This window comes from Penicillium maclennaniae (genome assembly GCF_028827695.1).
Source record: "Penicillium maclennaniae strain IBT 15551 chromosome Unknown utg000001l:1.0-3280838.0:1.0-3283122.0, whole genome shotgun sequence".
Classification (NCBI taxonomy): Eukaryota; Fungi; Ascomycota; class Eurotiomycetes; order Eurotiales; family Aspergillaceae; genus Penicillium; species Penicillium maclennaniae.
In genome coordinates this window covers 2528133-2545558 of record NW_026623213.1, presented here as the reverse complement: position 1 = coordinate 2545558, position 17426 = coordinate 2528133, and the positions used below count along the sequence as shown (strand labels likewise).

General features: G+C 51.1%; 7 protein-coding genes across 7 annotated transcripts; 6 read left to right on the top strand and 1 right to left on the bottom strand.

Moving 5' to 3' along the window:
- Window positions 1-271: 271 nt before the first annotated feature.
- On the top strand, window positions 272-1545 carry N7477_000963 (uncharacterized protein; the record flags this gene model as incomplete). Its single annotated transcript, XM_056962626.1, has 6 exons — window positions 272-328; window positions 388-424; window positions 479-549; window positions 616-739; window positions 826-991; window positions 1062-1545. The coding sequence occupies 6 exons, from the start codon at window positions 272-274 to the stop codon at window positions 1543-1545; spliced, it is 939 nt and encodes a 312-aa protein (XP_056827629.1).
- Window positions 1546-2703: 1158 nt separating this feature from the next.
- Window positions 2704-3379, top strand: N7477_000962 (uncharacterized protein; the record flags this gene model as incomplete). Its single annotated transcript, XM_056962625.1, has 2 exons — window positions 2704-2850; window positions 2900-3379. The coding sequence occupies 2 exons, from the start codon at window positions 2704-2706 to the stop codon at window positions 3377-3379; spliced, it is 627 nt and encodes a 208-aa protein (XP_056827628.1).
- A 1071-nt stretch (window positions 3380-4450) lies between these two features.
- N7477_000961 (uncharacterized protein) lies at window positions 4451-5107 on the top strand (the record flags this gene model as incomplete). The annotated part of the gene is made up of 1 exon (XM_056962624.1): window positions 4451-5107. One exon carries the CDS (start codon window positions 4451-4453, stop codon window positions 5105-5107), a length of 657 nt encoding a protein of 218 aa, XP_056827627.1.
- Window positions 5108-5941: 834 nt separating this feature from the next.
- Window positions 5942-7012, top strand: N7477_000960 (aldo/keto reductase family protein; the record flags this gene model as incomplete). The annotated part of the gene is made up of 3 exons (XM_056962623.1): window positions 5942-5993; window positions 6044-6476; window positions 6532-7012. 3 exons carry the CDS (start codon window positions 5942-5944, stop codon window positions 7010-7012), a joined length of 966 nt encoding a protein of 321 aa, XP_056827626.1.
- A 479-nt stretch (window positions 7013-7491) lies between these two features.
- Window positions 7492-8723, top strand: N7477_000959 (C2H2-type zinc finger protein; the record flags this gene model as incomplete). Its single annotated transcript, XM_056962622.1, has 3 exons — window positions 7492-7591; window positions 7701-8030; window positions 8092-8723. The coding sequence occupies 3 exons, from the start codon at window positions 7492-7494 to the stop codon at window positions 8721-8723; spliced, it is 1062 nt and encodes a 353-aa protein (XP_056827625.1).
- A 1095-nt stretch (window positions 8724-9818) lies between these two features.
- On the bottom strand, window positions 9819-14311 carry N7477_000958 (chromatin-remodeling ATPase CHD1; the record flags this gene model as incomplete). Its single annotated transcript, XM_056962621.1, has 2 exons — window positions 9819-9933; window positions 9984-14311. 2 exons carry the CDS (start codon window positions 14309-14311, stop codon window positions 9819-9821), a joined length of 4443 nt encoding a protein of 1480 aa, XP_056827624.1.
- Window positions 14312-15383: 1072 nt separating this feature from the next.
- Window positions 15384-17406, top strand: N7477_000957 (ATP-binding cassette domain-containing protein; the record flags this gene model as incomplete). Its single annotated transcript, XM_056962620.1, has 4 exons — window positions 15384-15403; window positions 15462-15486; window positions 15579-15993; window positions 16052-17406. 4 exons carry the CDS (start codon window positions 15384-15386, stop codon window positions 17404-17406), a joined length of 1815 nt encoding a protein of 604 aa, XP_056827623.1.
- Window positions 17407-17426: the final 20 nt, after the last annotated feature.

Sequence of the window (17426 nt, the reverse complement as noted above, 5' to 3'; positions counted from 1 at the left end):
AGAGAAGTGGATCTATGGGGCATCTAGTCTCCATGGAGTCTCGCGAATTGTTTGGACATTTGGGCTAAGAGCCGAGTCTGTATGAGGAACCCGTGTCTCCAGTTTCCTGTGAGGGTATAAACAATATTCTTCAAGCCCGGTCTATGCAAGGGCCTTTTCCGTCATGGTTGCGACATAGAGTATCAGTCCAGCGTACATCCAGGGACCGCTTATCGCGGTCACGGTGTTTGGCGTTCTGGCAACTCTTGCCACCGGTGTACGCTTTTATGCAATGCACTTGAAGACACTGAAACCTGGAATGTCCGAGATCTTCCTTCTGTTGGGAGTGGTCAGTCATCTCCATCTATTGAACATGGTTCACAGCCATTCTGCTAACGTCTCTGATAGATGATGATGTACGGTGCTCTGTCTTTGATCTACATCAGTTAGATTGCCCATCTATTGCCTCCCGAAGACTTTACCTTCTAACAGGACGTAGTGACTAAGTACGGAGGTATGGGTCTACACGCGAAAGATCTGCCGCCCGCAACGATCGCCATATCGATGAAGGTAGGTTTTCCAATTTAGGAGACAAGTTGAGAGACTGTTGTCATCCTGTGCTAATCAATACTGTAGTCGCTCTTATCTGTCGAATTCATCTACGGAACTTCCCTCGGACTTGTCAAAACTTCCATTGCTCTCTTCATGGTCCGCATTTTCGGAACCAAAGACGGCTTCAAACAGGGGTCATCGTGGCCCTGTCCGTTGTCTGGGCATGGGTAATCAGTATCATCCTCGAAGCCTTCTTACTTTGCCGGCCGTTCCGCTATAACTGGGACGCATCAGATGGGGGAACTTGCGGCAACCGCCCGGCAGCTTTCATGGTAGCTGGTATCATGAATGTCGTTACCGACCTTATGGTCATCGCACTGCCTCTGCCTCACGTCTGGAAGTTAAAGCTCAACGTACAGAAAAAGATCGGTCTTACCTCTGTGTTTTGCGTGGGAATTGTGTACGTCCCAGAAATCCTGAAACACATGAATCAATGCTAAAAAGTACTGACAATCGTGTTACTTGTCCAGAATCTCTGTCATTAGTATCATCCGTCTCATCTCCATCTACAAGCTGAATTTCGAAGATCCTACATACACCATGCTCGACCCTATCATGTGGACAGTACTGGAGCCTCAACTTGCCATCATCTGTGCCAACATGCCATTCTTTAAAACAATCATTGCCGCTTTTGCTCCTGCTATGGGATCCTCCTCCGATCGGAAGTACGGGGCCGGTGTTTCCTCTGGGAGGACCTTTGACCGACTTGGGTATTCGGCGAACCACGAAACTTATAACATGGATCCCTTGGACACAAAGACGCACACGGTCAATGTTGGTCACGACTTTGGCTCCTCGAAAACCGCCAATGCCGATGTTGAGTCCGTCAGCTCGGACGAGCAGCGCCTGGCCGCTCATGCGGGTCCTTATGGGATTAGCGTCATTCAAAAATTCGATGTCGAGTATGAGAAGGCGAGCATGAGAGGAAAGTCGGCCGGAAGTGTACCCCATTAACTCTTCTGAATCGTAACGTGACCCTATCTGGACGATTGTATCTGAGATTGTCTCTATCTAGAGTCTATGATTCTGTCCCAAGAGCATCATATATTAGCTCAGCCACCATTTCCACTCCTTTCATTAATGTCAAAGATTTTTTTTTTTTCATAGTGGTCTTTTTAAACGCGCGCCCGATCCAAGAGTCGGCCGAGGCGATCCAATTCGGTTTTCCCCAAGAAAGGAAGAGAATGGAAAACCGCAGCTCTGAAATCGGTACGTTGGGAATGAGACCTTCTTTGATCATACTCCTGCATCTGGGGACTTACCATTGATTTCTGAGATTGATCTCAAGTCCAATACATTGAGAAGCAATATAACCACAAGTCTGCTTGGTTGTGTACTCCTCACAACACCCTGGACGTCGGAGAGAAAAACAAACAAACGGCAACTACATTAATCGAGCGGTCAGCCTCTTCCAGGCTAGACTCTAGAATTGAAACCTCGCGGAGAAACCATGGCGGGCACTATTGGATCTTGACGGCGAGGATAGGCGTGGTGAATAAATATCTTCCATGGCTTCCCGGAACCGAGTCATGCACGGTGAGAGAAGAGAGTATCACCCCGTCATTCCTCGTTCTGCCCGGACCACACCTTCTCAAAAGATGTTCTTTTATTCTTTCTCGGCATTGTCATCATGATTAGCGATCGCCGTTCCAATGTGTGGAAGGTCGAGTGGCGGGAATGCTGACCTGCCATTCCAAGGGATCCACCTCCAGCCAAAATATCCCTGGATCCGCTCCAGAGCGCCCTCGACGGCCGCCGTCACTAGGAACTACAACGCTTTATTAAAATTTGTAGAAATCATCGAAAGTGATAGCAGAGGGCCAGGCCAATTCCTCTGTGACGGCTGGTGAATTGAGAGGCTGTGCAGGCACCGAGGACAAAGTTTGCGGAGGCTGGCATTTGTATACCAGCCCTCATTCCAGATCATCGCGAAATTCCCCATTCAGACAGATCATATAAGACCTATGATTCACCGGGGCATCATCGTCTTTCTTCCCGTTTTGAAAATTATTCCTAGGCGCGTTTACGGTGCTTGCTTTCGTCGTCACCTACAGCACTCGGAAAATCTACCAGAGACATTTTACCTTATACAACCAAGTCAACCCATTCAAAATGTCTTTACTTTCTTCTAGGACAACCTGGTCTGCCGTCGCAGTGCTGGCTTTGCTTCCAGTCGCCTCCGTTTTCGCGCGCCCGATCCAAGAGTCGGCCGCGGCGATCCATGTCCAGCCCGCAACGAGGATTCAGCCTCGCGATCCTGTACGTTTACAAACACAAAGACGAAGAAGCGCTCCTAATAGAGACATAGAGACTTATTCCCGATACTGAGCACTATCTTGCCGAGATCTTCGACCTGCTAGGTGTACAAGACCCGAATAGCTCTTCTGAGACTCCTACTCCTACTCCTACTCTGGCCTCCTCTATCCACATTACAGTCGAGCAAGACAAGCCTATCAACACCACAGCAACGGGAACATCAACTAGCAGCACAATCTTGACTATGTCTACCCAGCCTGCCATGTATACCACGAACATCCGCAATGGAGATTCTAGGCCCATGGAGAACATCCAGATCGGATCTGGATGGACTAAAGACGGTAAACTGCAAGCCTCCGACCTGCCTGTTATCTTTGGTGCGGTTGCAAAAGAACTTGATCACCGATTCCGCAACATGATCGATAGCTCCGATGAACGTGGACTCGGAGACGACGCCGACGCGAACAAACGCATTTTGGAAAGCGACCCGAACTCTGATTTTTTCGCTGCTAAACTTGGGTTGTTGGGATGAGAAGCATTCAAATTTACCATTTTAAACTGGAGAGAATCTGGGACGAATTTTCATGACTTATATAATGTGATGATCCTTATAGCTTCATTAGTACATCGATTGATTTCTTTCTATCTACATGATGAAGAATGCCTGGGGGCAGTCTTGCAATTCGACAGCCGGAACACGTACACAATTGAAACGGACACGAGCATTTCTTGTCTCAGCCCGGCTTGAACTGTATCGAAACTCTACTTCTCGCTTCTTCAGAGGCGGGAGTAAGCCCCGACGTTGCCACCACGGCTTGAGGGACTGAAAGGAGGCTTATGCGAAGTCAGCCAGCAAAGATACAGTGTCGATGGAGAATACAAATCCTCCTTGGTGTTCAAAACATCGCTTGTGCTTAGTACACTGCACTAGTCGGTTTTCAATTTAACAATATCAATATCGCCGACATCCTGGTTTACTCTGCATAAGCAGCTGAAGCTGTTGCCAATGCTGATGTCTTCTGGAACAATTTCGAAATTTTCCGTAAATTGATTGAGCGCGTGAAGTACATAGACAAAAGAGGATTTGGACAAATTTGAGATATTTCGCGCCTACGCTAGAGCCTCTTGGTCCATGTTTCTAGCCCCCACAATCATCTCAGAGTCGCTAGATCTACTCGGGTAGTCAGCGCCCCCGCTAAGGACCTCAGGGGTACAGGGGTCCATTTATTAGCGCAATTGCCGGAGGGATTCGGTGGTTCACGCTAGCGCCCAGGACTGCCTAGTACCGGGACTCAATGCTGCGCTTCTGCCCGCGCAGAGTCATCTGTCGAATGAGCGCGATTTATTATTGCCGTGAAGCTAGCAAATGTTACTATCAGGGAAATTAGCTTCTAATGTCAGAGGCTCTAGAGTCCTTCTCCAAGACATGTCCAATCAGTCGAGCCGCGTTCAGTTTAGTGGCTTGGCTCGCATTCAGGCTCAAGTGCTCGACTCGACAGGTTAGACTGAGACGCTAGCTTGCCTCCCATTTAAAGGGACGCGTTCGTCCGCTACACCGCGCACCCTCATTTACACAACTTTTCCCTTTCTGAGTACCATCAATATGCGTATCTCCGTTTTCCTCGCTGCGGCCCTGGCTACGCTCGCCCGCGCTGATGATGGCAGCACCAGCGTCTTTGGCTACTTCTCTCCTTCTTGGGACCAGGAACTCCTAAAGTATGGCGGCTGGACAAGCACTGCCGCCAGCCTTGTCGCCATCAACACCGACGCCGCCACATACCACGTCGGCTGCGTTAAGGGCGCTCCCAAAACCGACTGCAATTATCCTCATTCATGGACCATTGTCCAGGGCCCGGAGACAGTAAGCTTCAGCGGCGTCTATATCGCATCCACCTCAGACAAGTCAAGCAGCTACGACATCACCGTCACCGAGTCCTATGAGTGCTCTTTGCATTCTTCAACCATGTCGGCCAGCTGCACCATGAGTTACGGTCAGAGCGGCTCAGACAACGGTGGGAAGACTGCCTATTCGACTTCCACGTCGGCGACCTACACCACAGCTCCAATGGCCGAGTCTTACTATCAGTTGACGGTCACTGCAGGATTGAGCTCTATCACAGAATTCGCGGCGACCTATACTTCGGCCGCAACTACCACAGCATCTGCGGCAACCCAAACCGGCGCTGCTGCCGCTGGACCCGTGGGCGCTTTGATTACGGCCGCTCCTATGGTTGCTGCTGCTGTGGTTGCTATGCTATGATGATTTCCCACTTTTCATGTTCACCTGTACCGAATGACCTGTCACAACCTTCTAGAAGCATACTTTCCGCGTACATAATTTGGTCCAGAGACCCAGTCAAACATTCAACAGGGGATGTGCTCAATTACAAGAAGAAATTGGATTTTCCAAAGCTTAGATCCTGTCGGCCATCGAACGTGGACTCGATTCAGTCTCCAAGGACGCGTTCCCTCACCCATTTACTTTTCGCTATTTGCGAGAACCCTTCCGTACACCCTTGACCGTAGGCATTGTGTGCAAAGTTATCTTTCAAAAGACCTTCACACAATGTTCAAGTGACAGGTATTAGATCTTTCACAAAGGATGAAGATCGAAAATCAAATTTAAGTATTTGCGCATATTGACGTTATTCCCTTGATCCGTAGTAACTTGTTCCTCGTCAGTCATGAATTTGTGTCCACGGAAATGAGAGTGGTCGATTGGTGTCAAGGGCTCTCGGTAAGCGCCACGTTAACTCCGGTGCCGCTCCAGTCATTTGTGGCTCCATGTGCGCTTATCCCCGCCTACAGTTCGGAGACCGACCTCACCCCCCCTGAAGATTACCCGGGAATCCGCTTGGAAGCTTCTATGTGGGCGGATTGGAGCCGGCAAGGCGCGAGATCGACGGCGGTCGACGTTGGTAGAAGAGGATCGGGGTTAACGGGAGCCATGACACAATGTGGGACTCGACTAAGTTCACTCAGCCGTATAAGAGGCCCTTCCGGCGCAAAGCTTCAAGTCCGTCAATCATTCTGCTTTAGCAACACCTGATTATATTTCCATCACGGTGCTCAATTAGTACCCCATATTCACACAATGCCTACTCTCGTCGGAAAGGAAGTCGGTACCACCGGCTATGGCACCATGAGTACTACTATCCCCTCCGCAACTGAGAAATTGTGCTAACATGAACTCAAGGAATGACATGGCAGGCTCAGCCGCCGGCGCAAGAAGTGTGTTTTGAGACATTAAACAAGACTCTTGAGCTGGGCGCCAATTTCTGGAATGCTGGTGAGCTGTACGGTACCCCGGAGTATCATTCGATGCACCTCTTGAACAAATACTTCACGAAATACCCTGAGAACGCCGATAAGGTCGTTCTCAGCGTCAAGGGTGGTCTTAAGGTCGGCCAGCTTGTGCCGGATGGCTCGGAAGAGAACATTCGTCGCAGTGTAGACAACTGTGTCCGTCTACTGGACGGCAAGAAGAAGATTGATATCTTCGAGTGTGCGCGCCAGGACCCCAACTTTCCCGTCGAGCACACGGTCGAGGTGCTTGCAAAGTTAGTGAAGGAGGGCAAGATCGGAGGAATTGGATTGAGCGAGGTGGATGCGGAGACGATCCGACGAGCGTATGTTTTGATATGTGGATTGGATTACGATATGCATGCTAACTATTACTCTTAGAGCCAAGGTGCACCCCATCGCTGCCGTCGAGGTCGAGATGTCACTATGGTCCACGGACATCCTTGAGAATGATATCGCCAAGACCTGCGCCGAGCTCAACATCCCCGTCATTGCCTACTCGCCTCTGGGCCGAGGTGTTCTGACTGGTGCCGTCAACTCGCTGTCCGACCTGCCCGAGGGCGATATCCGACGGCACATGTCCCGCTTCCAAGAGGACAATTTCCAGCACAACCTTAAGTTGATCAAGGAAGTCCAGAGCCTAGCATCCCGCAAGGGAGTCGCCCCAGCTCAGATTGCTCTGGCTTGGGTTCGCACTTTGAGTGGAAAGCCCGGGATGCCCACCATTATTCCCATTCCTGGAGGCACCACCGTCGATAAGCTCGTTCAGAACATGGGAGGTGTGCAGGTGCTCTCCGACGAGGAGATGGCCGAGGTCGATGCGATCATTAAGGAACACACGGTCGCCGGGCCTCGTTACTAGGAGACACTATAATCAGATCCTTATGACAGTTAGCTTCAGATCAAAGCATTTCTAGACAAGACAATGTCATGTTTATTGCAGTCAGATCAAGTGTAGAAAAATCAACAGTCAATCTCACAATACATAGGCCGAAACAAATGCTTGGAGATTATCAGAATTGCAGAATTCTTCTTTGTTGTTCATCATATGCAAAGGACAGAGAAATCAAAGGAGAAAGCTTACCATAGTGCGATTCCTTGATTCAATTGACTGTAGGTTAGTACGAATTGCATGCTGTCAGGATAAGTAGTAAAACCACAATGTGTGCGAAAGCAAACCGAGGAGAAAAGGAAAACCGCGACTTTGGGGGGAACTCTCTGTCACGTGACGAAATGCCGTCGGGGAAAGTAAACGCTTCACCCTTGACGTCGACACAACGATAACAACCGAAATACCTTGGTGCCTTGAGTCTAAAGAAATCGAGATCAAAGAATCTCGCCATGGCCTCTCGAGAAGCCTCCCCTCTTTCCTCGGTCGGCTTTGCTGAAGAGTCAGACCACGAATCTATCAAGCAGGAAAGCCGCGCCCAGTCACCAACGGGTCCCAACATGCCTCCATCCAAGCGCAGGCGCACAGGCGTCGCTTCTTGGGACCGACAAACTCCTCTATCTTCCATTCAAGACGAAGTCCCCCCCGCCTTCCCCCACAGCCTCCATCTCCTCCGACAGCTCCGGAGACGTCCCGAACGAACCCAGCCTCCTGGGCGCCCTGGGTAACAACCAAGACGACGATTACACCGGCCAGAGCACCGACCAAGTCACTATATGTCGGTGGGATGGATGCAGTGCAGGCGATCTTGGCAATATGGATGGCCTGGTCCAACACATCCACAACGAGCACATCGGCAGCCGACAGAAGCGGTACTCGTGCGAATGGATCGACTGCTCCCGTAAAGGCCAAACGCACGCCTCTGCATATGCACTTCGTGCTCACATGCGAAGTCACACTCGCGAAAAGCCCTTCTACTGCACTCTGCCTGGTACGTACCATGCCAACATACCCTTGACTAGATGGCAACTTAATTGCTAACTCTCACCTAGAATGTGACCGCAACTTTACTCGCTCTGACGCATTGACAAAGCATATGCGCTCCGTTCACGAAACAGATACCCTGCGCCCATCCGACTCCAAGTCAAACGCCCTTCTCGGACACGTCGCAGGAACCCCTGCCTCCAAGCTACAGCGCATTCGTCTGAAGCTCTCTCATCCGCCCAAAGAACCCGGCGCCGAGCCCGAGCCCCACGAATCCATCTTATCCACATCGATAGCCGATGACGAAGACTCAACAATGCCCGATTACGGGCCCGAGCTCGGCTTCGACGACCATGAGCTGGCTATGCACCCGCATGATCTGTACCGTCTACTACGTCGACAGATTCACTGGGCTGAGAAGGAGTCCGCACAGCTGCGCGCTGAATGGGATGAAATTCGGCCAAAGCGCGAGCAGTCCTGGCTGGAGAAGGAGGCGGTATTCGACGATCTTATCGATGGCGAGTTGAGACTGTTCAGCGCGATTGTGGGGGACATCGGTGGTCCTGCCGTGCCGACGACGAATTTGTCTACCAGTCTGCAGAAATTACAGCATCAGCAGCAGCAATTCAGGAATCAACAAGAGCAGGAGCGGATGCAGGCTAGGGCCGCCGAGCCGGCTGATGTCAATTCTGCCGCTTGAATGCATTGAGCTGAAACTGCATCAACCTGATTTGCTTTGAATTGGTATTCTGCTACAATCTTGATCTCGGTTGTTCTTTTAATATGGCGTGAACGGAGTTGGAGCTTTGGGTCTGTTTCTTTCATGATTTGAAAAGGTTAAGGTTGAGGGGAGTGGGATATCATTTGTACGAATAGCTCTTTTTCCATCTGGGGTGTGCTTTCTGCTTGTAGCCAGGATGTATTTCCTGCCTGCTCCAGGCCCGCTGGCATTGTCAATATTGATGATCCTATCAATGCCGGTATCAGACTTGTAGCTGTGCTGTAGAAGCTCTAGATCATTGATTCTCGTGTACGGTTGATTAAACTAGATATGAGACCCAAGAAGAATCCCCCTTGGGGGATTCATTCCATTTGTTCTAAATTGCAAAAGGACATCATGAACGAGCTCCCAGGTGAAAGGTCTTGTCAGATACAGAAACATTAATCGACGCCGTGGTAGCCACTCCATAGGGTACATGTGCTTCAAAAGAAAAGAGAAATGAAAGAGACAAGAAATCAAATTGCCAGCTGCACCGTCAGCTGCCCCACAGTGATGCAAGCATGCCAAGCGTGAAAAAGAAACAAGAATTAGAAAAAGGGCAGATCCAGCTAACCCCATGCTGACCTTTTCGCGGCCAAAAAGATCAAGATCCAGGTGCAGCACGATCTGCCAACGAGGAAGAAATGAAGATGGAATGGACAAACTCCGAAACAAAAAAGTCCCAATCACGCCATGCAAATATCGTCTGATTTGAGTCATATTCAAAGTCGGAGAGTCTCCTTTCTGTGCTGGGAATTGTTGGGTTGCGCAATTCATAACGACGCCTTTCAAAATGCCATGCAACTCGTTGCATCCGTATGTACTTTTAATAATCATCCATAGATCTTTTGAGGTGTCGTTACCGTGGCAGGGGAGAGGTTCTGAGAGGTCACCGAGGAGGAGGATTCGGTGAACCAGGGTATCCCGTCATATAGGACTAAAGCCAAAATGCTCACTATTTAAGTCGTAGGCCCATCAACAACCCAAATGGTACTTTCAGCCGCGGCAAGGTGCGACAAGCGGGTTCTGTCTGCATCAGGCTCCGTTGGAAGGTTTCTTCTTGCTAAGTTCCTGAACCTTCTTGAACATTTGCTGGAGTTTGGACCCGCTGGCCTCCTTGTTGGGCCAGTAATTGACAGAGACATAATCCCTGAGAAAAGTTAGTAATTAGATGACACGGGCAACCAGTAGTAGACTTACCATAGACGGGTCTCAAGGGACGCCATTGATGCCCCTCCCCCAAGGTTTCTGTTGATGAATTCACCAATGTTCTCAATGGTATTGCGGAGCTTCAAAGCTCGCTCGGTCTTGTTAGGGATGTTTTTGGCCGTGATTGTCGAAACCTCTTTAAGCTTTGGCACAATAGGTTTGAAGAACATGAAAGCCATGTCTTCTTTGCTAGAACCACCATTTTCATGACCTTTGCGCCGACGAAGCTCTTCATTGGCGGCGTCGGAGAGACGATGGCGGGGACGATCAAGATCATGCCCAGACTTCGGACGATCATGATTGGGGGTGTGGTGACGGTCATCCCGGCCGCCATGGGTGTGAGAACGCTGTCGCGAGCGATCAACCTCACGCTCGCGCTTGCGAGAAGAGGGAACTGGGGAAGCAGAGACACTACCGCTGCCAACGCGCGAGTTGCGCTTGTTGTTCCGGTGGTGATTATCCACTGCACGCCGTGCGGTAGCGTTGTTCCCGTTGCTGTACTTGTTTCTTAAGACGGAAAGCAAGTATTCAGCGCGACGGACAAGATGAACAGCGCCGGGGGACTTCGTTGACTTCTCTTCTCCTTGTGCACGCTGCGTTTTTCGCTCCACTCGGTGCTCTTCCAAGAAGAACTTCTCGCTGAGACCCAATTCAGTGTCATCGCGAATTTGGGCCCAAGCTCCGAATCCGTGGCGTCCAATACCAACAAGGAGCATCCCATCCTCCCGTGCACCCCATTGGCAGCTATAGTCGGCCAGCTTGGTAGCTTCTGGAAGACGGAAAGTCCGGAAATCAGCCAAGGAACCGGTGATCTTCCGAACAAGGCGCATGTCCGGCGGTCGATCAACGATGGTCCAGGCATTTAGACGTTTCACGCCATGATGGTCGAACAATACAGCCTTTTGCTCCTTTTTCGTGATGTTCTTGCCTGATTGCTTGAGAGCATCGATCTGAGCCAGATTCTCGTTTACCAAGGCAGCTGCCTTGTCCGTCATTTCACGGAGAGCGGCTTTCACGGTCTCTCGGTCACGGTTTTGCAATCGAGAGTCCTCGATAATGAGCTCTTCGCAATCGGCCATGTCACCATAGCGCAAGAAGGCTCGAGAAAGAGCACGATACTCCTTCTCACCAAGAGGGCGCTTGGGGTCCAATGAACTATCATCCTCAACATCATCGACGACGACTTGCGCTCTAGCCTGCCGTTTGGCCTTGCGTTCTTCACGTGAGTCTTTGGACTCTTCGGCGGGCGCTCCGCGTTTACGAGGTCGGTTTTGCTCTATCACGTCGTTGAGGTATTGTTCATCGGCCTTGCGCTTCTCAGCTGCTTTGATCTCGTCGAGCTGCTCCTGAGGAATAATGTCATCCCAACTCAGATCATCGACCTTAATGTCCACGAAGTCGAAGGCCTTCAAGAATTCTTCACCACCATCGGCTTGGATCTGCTCTGACTCTTCCGTCTGGTGTAGCTCAGCGTTGGCAAGAACCGAATCAATATCGAGCTGCTCAAGCTTCTTCTGGTTGTCAGTTTGCTCAAACATCTTCTGACCACGGCGCTTGAGAATCCGGGAGATGTCTTCAGTCGAGTTGGGTTCGCCAATGACACGAGCCATCTTGTTCTGCATGTCAGAAGCCTCTTTGTCGGTGACACCACGTTGGATGGTGATGAATTCGAGCAGAAGCTTGTTGCGTGCTCGCTCGATGACCTCCTCCTCAATGGTGTCTTTCGACACCAGGCGATAGACACTGACAGGCCTTGTTTGACCAATTCTGTGTGCTCGAGCCATGGCTTGCAAATCAGCTTGCGGATTCCAGTCCGAGTCGAACAGGACGACCGTGTCAGCAGTCATCAAGTTGATACCGAGACCACCGGCGCGGGTCGATAAAAGGAATGTAAAGTCTGTACTGTCAGGGGCGTTGTAGTGCTCAATCGCCAGGCGACGAGCAGCTGATGGGATGGTACCATCGAGTCGCTGGTACTTGTAGCCACGATACTCCATGTACTCGCTGAGGATATTGAGCATGCCGACCATTTGGCAGAAAATCAATACTCGATGGCCATCTTCTTTCATCTTGCGAAGCAGCTGGTCAAGCAACATCATCTTTCCACTGCTAGTAATCATGGCACGGAGAATATCCTCTCGTCGGTGGCTCCCTTCAAGAATTTTGGCTTCCGCGTTGGGGAACATGAAAGGATGGTTGGAAGCCTTCTTTAACTCCATCATGATGTTCAGAAGGGACTGCTTCACTCCCCTAGCGCCATCATTCAATGCCGCATAGTTCTTGGTCAAAATGTTCTTGTAATACTCCAACTGAACATCGGAGAGCTCAACTCGAATAATCTTCTCGGTTTTGGGAGGCAGATCGGACTCAACCTTGGATTTTGTGCGTCGTAACATGAAGGGTTGAATAGCATCAGTCAACTCGGCCAGTTTCTGTGAGGCGGCCTCAGAATTGAGATCCATATCCACGTCTACCTCGATCTTGCCAGGGTTGAGGAAGTCCATCAAGGATGCCAATTCTGCAAGGTTGTTCTGAATGGGTGTACCAGTGATGAGAAGTTTGGCTTGGCATCTCCATTCAGACAGCTTGACGTAAAGCTGAGAGTCACGGTTCTTGAGACGGTGCGCCTCATCGATAGCCATAAATTGCCATTTGAATTGTCCAAGGAAGGCAGAATCATTCATCGCATACTCGTATGTCGTCAACAGTACGTTGAACCTCGGTCGCTTAGGATTGCCATCAACCATCAGTTCATATTCACGGAGAACACTGCGTGCTTTCTCACTGCCGTTGTAGACGACGTAGTTCAAGTCTGGTGTCCAGTTGTCGAATGTTTCGGCCCATGCGGGCATGGTTGAGAGGGGCACAATGACGACAAAAGGTCCTTGTTGTCGTCGGACATGACGCAGCCAGTTGATGAAGGAGACGGTCTGCACAGTTTTTCCAAGACCCATCTCGTCAGCCAGCACGACATTGCGATCCTTGACCCAGTTGAAAGCAAGGAAATTTAGACCCTTGATCTGGAAATCCTTGAGTTCCCCATTTTGCAAGAAGCTGGGGGTTCCGTGAATAGGCTCGAATGGCTTGCGAGTGGCGGGATTTGACTCGTTTCTGTCAGAGACAGGAACTCGAGCAGACCGATCTAAGAAGCGGTCGATCTCGCGCTGGGCGATCTCACTGACCATTTCTTCCGCTTCCCAAGTACATGAGTCGTACAAGAGGCGCTTCCATTTGACGAGGTACTCTGTACCGTCTGGGCCGACCCTATTTCCAATGACTCGCTCAACTTTCTTGAAGTCCTCAATCGCTTCCACGTCTCTCTCGCGATCAAGGTTCCACTTCTCCCGGTCTTCAGGTGGGGTGGAAGTTTCCTGCAGAAGCCGTAATTCTTCGTCGAGTACCTTCCGAACATAGTTATCGACGCGTCGCGTGCTCCGATAGTTGACAAGCTCGTCATTTGGCACCCAAGTGGCATGATAATGTGACTTATCTTGCCACTTGATGTAGAAATCGTAGTCTTCGCGATCTACGGAGAGATCACGGCTAGGGTCCTTGTCTTTGTTCAAGCGATGGTTGAGGACTACATCCACAGCAGGACGAGTATCGACATAGTCGACGGGCCAGTAATTGTCTGCGACTTGATCTGCGCCGTCTTCGAAGATGTCGTCCTCATCATCATCATCTTCATTGTAGTTCGACACCTTGGCAGCATTTCTGGTAGAGAAGCGGACTTCAGAAAGCGAGGGTTCCATTCCAGCGCTTTTTTTCAATGCGCGGCGACGTCTCGCCTTGCTTGCTTGTCCGCCATACTCATCACTGTCTGACTCTGAGAATGATGAGGCCGTAGCCGACCGTGAGGTCTTCGAGGGCTGGTGGGAAAGTTCCTTGCGCGGACGCTTCGCGCGAGGCGCAACGGCATCGGAGTCGGAGTCAGAAGAGTCGGCGAGGGTGCGCGTTGTGCGCGCGCGACCACTACGGCGAAGTCCATACAAGTCTGGATTTTGTCTCATGTACTGAGTTTCGTCCGGCGGCGATGATTTGCGCTTGATACCGCGGTCGGACTGCGGCGATGAAGAGTTTTCACGGCTGGATGCATCGAACTCGTCGTCACTGTTATCTATCGCGCCATCATCGTCTTCTCCGTCAGAAGCTGGAGACTCGACACCATATGAATCGTCCGCGGCATCGGGCTCGGGAGAGGACTCGGAGATGGGATGGGACTCGATGGGTTGGAATGGACCACGCTCACTCTTGGCGACCACGTCGGATTCAGTTCGTGAATCGTCGAGAGCTGGTGAGTAAGGGAAACCATTAGGCATTGTGGACGTAGAAGAAGGTTCTTGACCTGATGGGATCACCATGCTAGAGGCTATGACAAGAGGGGCAGTCAGCATTGAAGCTCAATTCTAGCAGGCGGGCATATCAGAGATGCATGTAACGGTAGAAGAGTGGTACGCGACCCAAACTACGGGGAGGTCGAAGCTTCTAGGCGGCAGATTGGGGTTGAATCTCAAGTTTGATGGAGGAAGATGGTTTTTGATGGCGGGAGGCATAGACGCGGGCACGGTATGGGAGGGAGGCACTGGAAAATTGACACCAATCATCCGTCCAGCAAGAACGGCAGCCTCAGATTGACAGGGAACGGTCAAGGACAACCTCGATCTCGAGTCCAAAGGGCAGGTTCTGGATCTCGTGCAGTGGGTCGAAGAACGCGGAGAAGTACCCGGACGAAGAGTTTGGACAGAGCCCCAGCGAGTAAAAAAAATCAAAACGACTTACATTCCATAGCGTGGTGACCCCACAAAAGGGGCAACTAAATTATCAATTTGTAAAATGAATGGTGGGCGAGGAGGAGGAGGATGGACGAGGTGTGGGTGTAGACGAGACGAGTGAGGAAGAACAAGAGTTGGGGAATCTGATTCGGTTTGGTTTGGTTTGGTTTGCACGGCCGATCTGTTGCATGCCTAAGTTGTCAGGCACATATGTTCAATTCCTTCGGGACTAGCGTCTTCGCTTGCCGCCGACCACCTGTCAGTCACGTGAGAGACGCATGGTATGACGGAAGCGGCGGAACAACAGTCCCACCGAGAAGCCAATGACAGGCATCGAGATTCGCATTGAATAAGAATTGGCGCGCGGGCGGTCACTGGTGGCCTCAGGCGCGACAGCCCACAATAAGAAGTTCAATTCTGCCCCCTCATCACTCGCTGCCATTGCCCTCACCTCCACTATTGTTCCGAGTCTGCGACACTTGGTGCTCTTCTGCGCCTCAAATTCCCTGGTTGCGGCGGCTTCTTTTTGCTCCGACTTTGCAGGGTTTCCATCCTCAAAAATCTTTTCTTGTGACCCGCTTTTGATACCTGATTCTGGTTCCTCGAACATCCCGCCACAATGTCTGACAAGCTCACTCGGTATGTTGCGATGAAGGCCTTCCTCCACGGCGCATTGCTGACAGTCACATTTCCATAGTATTGCGATCATCAACTCTGACAAGGTTCGTCTCCTAATACCCCGCTAATCGCGTTCTGCTGGGCCCACTCACCACTCATTCAAACTCGACTGACACGACGCCTTCTCGATCTATAGTGTAAGCCGAAGAAATGTCGTCAGGAGTGCAAAAAGTCTTGCCCTGTGGTCCGCACGGGTAAGATGTGTATCGAAGTGACCCCCGAGTCCAAGATCGCCTTCATCTCCGAGCAGCTGTGCATTGGTTGTGGTATCTGTCCGAAGAAGTGCCCATTCGGTGCCATCCACATCATCAACTTGCCCACCAACTTGGAATCCCAGGTCACCCACCGTTATTCCGCCAACAGCTTCAAGCTCCACCGTCTGCCCATGCCCCGTCCCGGCCAAGTTCTCGGTCTCGTGGGAACCAACGGTATCGGAAAAAGTACTGCGCTGAAGATTTTGAGTGGAAAGCTCAAGCCCAACCTCGGCCGCTACGACAACCCCCCTGATTGGGAGGAGATTCTGAAGTACTTCCGTGGATCCGAGTTGCAGAGTAGGCACTTCCAGTCGAGTTTCAACTCTGTTGAGGACAGAAAGCTGATAATAAACAGACTATTTCACCAAGGTTTTGGAGGACAACCTGAAGGCAGTCGTCAAGCCTCAGTATGTTGACCAGATTCCTCGTGCTGTGAAGGGCCCCGTCCAGGGTGTTCAGGACCTCATCAAGGGGCGTGCCTCTCTTGGCAACATGGAGGAGATCATGGATGTTCTGGAGCTGCGCCAGGTTGCAGACCGTGACATTGGCCACCTTTCCGGTGGTGAGCTTCAGCGTTTCGCCATCGGTCTGGTGTGTGTGCAAAAGGCCGACGTGTACATGTTCGATGAGCCTTCTTCCTACCTGGATGTCAAGCAGCGTCTGGCTGCTGCCCGTACCATCCGCAGCCTTCTTCGTCCTGATGACTACGTTATCGTCGTCGAGCACGATCTGTCAGTTCTTGACTACCTTTCCGATTTCATTTGCGTCCTCTACGGCCGTCCTGCTGTCTACGGTGTGGTTACCCTGCCTTCCTCTGTCCGTGAGGGTATCAACATCTTCCTTGACGGTCACATTCCTACTGAGAACTTGCGTTTCCGTGATGAGTCCCTCACGTTCCGTCTGTCCGAAGCCGGTGACGATTTCATTGCCGACAAGGCCCGCGCTTTTAGCTACCCTACTATGGAAAAGACTCTGGGCAACTTCCACCTAAAGGTTGAAACTGGACGTTTCACTGACTCTGAGATTCTCGTCATGATGGGTGAGAACGGAACCGGAAAGACCACCTTTTGTAAGATGCTGGCTGGTGCTGAGAAGCCTGACCACGGCTCCACTATTCCCAAGATGAACATCTCCATGAAGCCCCAGAAGATTACCCCCAAGTTCCAGGGCACTGTCCGTCAGCTCTTCTTCAAGCGTATCAAGGCCGCCTTCCTGTCTCCTCAGTTCCAGACCGATGTCTACAAGCCCCTCAAGATTGACGACTTCATCGACCAGGAGGTCCAGAACCTCTCCGGTGGTGAGTTGCAACGTGTTGCCATTGTCCTCGCTCTGGGTGTCCCCGCCGATATCTACCTGATTGACGAGCCTTCCGCCTACCTCGACTCTGAACAGCGTATTATCGCTGCCCGTGTCATCAAGCGTTTCATCATGCACACCAAGAAGACCGCTTTCATCGTCGAGCACGATTTCATCATGGCCACCTATCTTGCTGACCGTGTCATTGTCTTCGACGGAAAGCCGTCCGTGGACGCTCGTGCCAATACCCCCGAGTCTCTGGTTACTGGCTGCAACCGCTTCCTGAAGAGCCTGGACGTTACTTTCCGTCGTGACCCTAACAGCTACCGTCCTCGTATCAACAAGCACCAGAGTCAGATGGATCAAGAGCAGAAGTTGGCGGGCAACTTCTACTTCTTGGAGGAAGAGAATTGAAGAGGGCATCATTCATGAGA